Source organism: Telmatherina bonti (assembly GCF_933228915.1).
Source record: "Telmatherina bonti genome assembly, chromosome: 11".
In the NCBI taxonomy this organism is placed as follows: domain Eukaryota; kingdom Metazoa; phylum Chordata; class Actinopteri; order Atheriniformes; family Telmatherinidae; genus Telmatherina; species Telmatherina bonti.
In genome coordinates, this window is record NC_136629.1 from 5,344,628 (window position 1) to 5,346,697 (window position 2,070).

Genomic DNA, 2,070 nt, shown 5'->3' on the forward strand with positions numbered 1-2,070 from the left:
AAGGAGAAATAGAATTTAAATACATTACAATAAATACAAAACATAAATAAACAACTGAAAGAAAGTACTGAAAATCTTTGTACAGGATATAAATAAGATGGAATATATTCTACTGTTACCTTTGGCAAGTCTAGTTTTCACCTCCCAGCTCACAGGTAACAAAGTTTCTCCCTTTTTCACCTTCACGCGCAAAAACCATGAAATGCATCCGGTTCCGGTTCCGGACGGGAAAGTTTCACTTCGTTTCTGTTTCTGTGGGAAGCCTTCTGATATTTAACACTTTTATTTGCCCTGTACGCGCGCACGTCCCGGTGCCGAGTTCAGTTTAGAAACGCGTTGGGGGCCACCCTCTTCTGGTGGGACAGCACCCCCGGGAACCCCGCGGACACGCCCGGGGAGAAGGCGGGGAGGGAGCTGGTTCTGAGGGAGTCTGACAGCAGGGACTGCGGGGAGCTGCCCGTCGCCAGGCCGCCGAATCCCGGCGCGCCCTGCTGGAGGTGCGCCGGCGGAGGAGGAGGAGGTGGAGGTCCTCCTCCCGGCGGGCCCGGCGCCGCCGCGGCGTGTTGGCTCCCTGAGACAAAATATCCGCCCGTCTGTCCGGACAGCAGCCCGACCGGCGACGTGCTCATCCCGTAAGTGTTCGTTAAGCCCAGCGCGCCCGCGGAGCCGCCGAGGATGGAGCGCCCCAAGTCTCCGTTACTCAGCTGCTCCACGGCGGGCAGCAGCGAGCCGTAACCCGCCGCCTGGTTCAGGAAGCTGTGCGACGAGCCGTTGTAGTGCGGGTGGTGATGGTGGTGGTGATGAAGGGAGAGAAGAGGGGAGATCTGCCAGTAAAGCGGGTTGTTCGCCCTCTCGTTAATCCCCAGGCCGAGAGGAGCGAAGCGCAGCCCGCGCTTCATGGCCAGCTTCCCGCGGGACGTGGCGGAGCGCCGCCGCAGCTTCCCGGTGGTCCCGCCGATGAACACGTCGTCGCTGCTCGGGTCCAGCATCCAGTAGTTCCCTTTGCCCGGGTCGTCGTAGTGCCGCGGGACCTTGACGAAGCACTTATTGAGACTGAGGTTGTGGCGGATGGAGTTCTGCCAGCCCTGCTTGTGCTCCCGGTAGTACGGGAAGTTCTTCATGATGAACTCGTAGATCCCGTTGAGCGTGAGCCGCTTCTCGGGACTCTGCCGGATGGCCATCATGATCAGCGCGTTGTAGCTGAACGGAGGTTTGTCAAATTTCCCGTTTTTCCCGCCGTTGTTACCGGCAGAGTTCTGCTCCGGTGTCGCCTTGGCGTCGTCCCCTCCTCCTCCGTCCTCCTCCTCCTCCCCCTGCACCTCCTTGTCCGGTTTTTCAGGGTCCAGAGCCACCTCCGTGGAGTCCACCTCAGGCGGCTCCAGCGACCTGTCCGAGTCGGAGCCGGGTGAGGGGGAGAGGGTCGCGGGGATGCCGGCGATCGCCGCGGCGCCCACCGGGTCCGTCCGGTCGCACTTGGAGGGCAGCAGGAGGCTCTTGATGCTGAAGGAGGAGGACCGGGGCACGGTCGGGGGGTCCTTTACGTCCTCCATGCCCGCTGGCCAGAAAAAACAAAAATAAATAATAAGTAAAAAAAGAAAAGGAAAAAAAAAAAAAAAAAAAAAAAAAAAAAAAAAAAAAAAAGAACTCCAAGCTCCTCCGTTATCCGGGCTGGAAGCGAAGAGCCGCGGCGTGGAGAGAGGAAGGAGGGTCAGGGCGGCAGAAGCGTGGATGGAGGAGTGGAGAGAGAGAAAAGGGACAAACACAGGGAGAGAGACTGAGAGAGAGAGAGAGGAGGGGGGTGGGGGGTGGCTACAGCGTGGCGTGGATGTGGAGAAATTAGTAATTAAGGAGGTTCCGACCCGCGGCTGCATCACGGAGAGGAGGAGCTTCTCCAACTCCCCGCTTCTCTCTCCAAATCCTCTTTTCCTCCTCTTCCTCCTCCGACCTCTTACCGTCTCCAAAAACAAAAACCACCTCCTCATTCACCTCCTCTTTTTAAGCTCCGCTACGTGTTTCGGTATTTACGTGGTCGCAGCGCGCGTCCTGCGCGTGCACGTGTGCGTAAAAGCC

At 58.1% G+C, this 2,070-nt stretch overlaps 1 protein-coding gene across 1 annotated transcript; it reads right to left on the bottom strand.

Annotated features, from left to right (window-relative positions):
• Positions 1-320: 320 nt before the first annotated feature.
• On the bottom strand, positions 321-1,550 carry LOC306762047 (forkhead box protein G1-like; the record flags this gene model as incomplete). Its single annotated transcript, XM_079248419.1, has 1 exon — positions 321-1,550. One exon carries the CDS (start codon positions 1,548-1,550, stop codon positions 321-323), a length of 1,230 nt encoding a protein of 409 aa, XP_079104545.1.
• Positions 1,551-2,070: the final 520 nt, after the last annotated feature.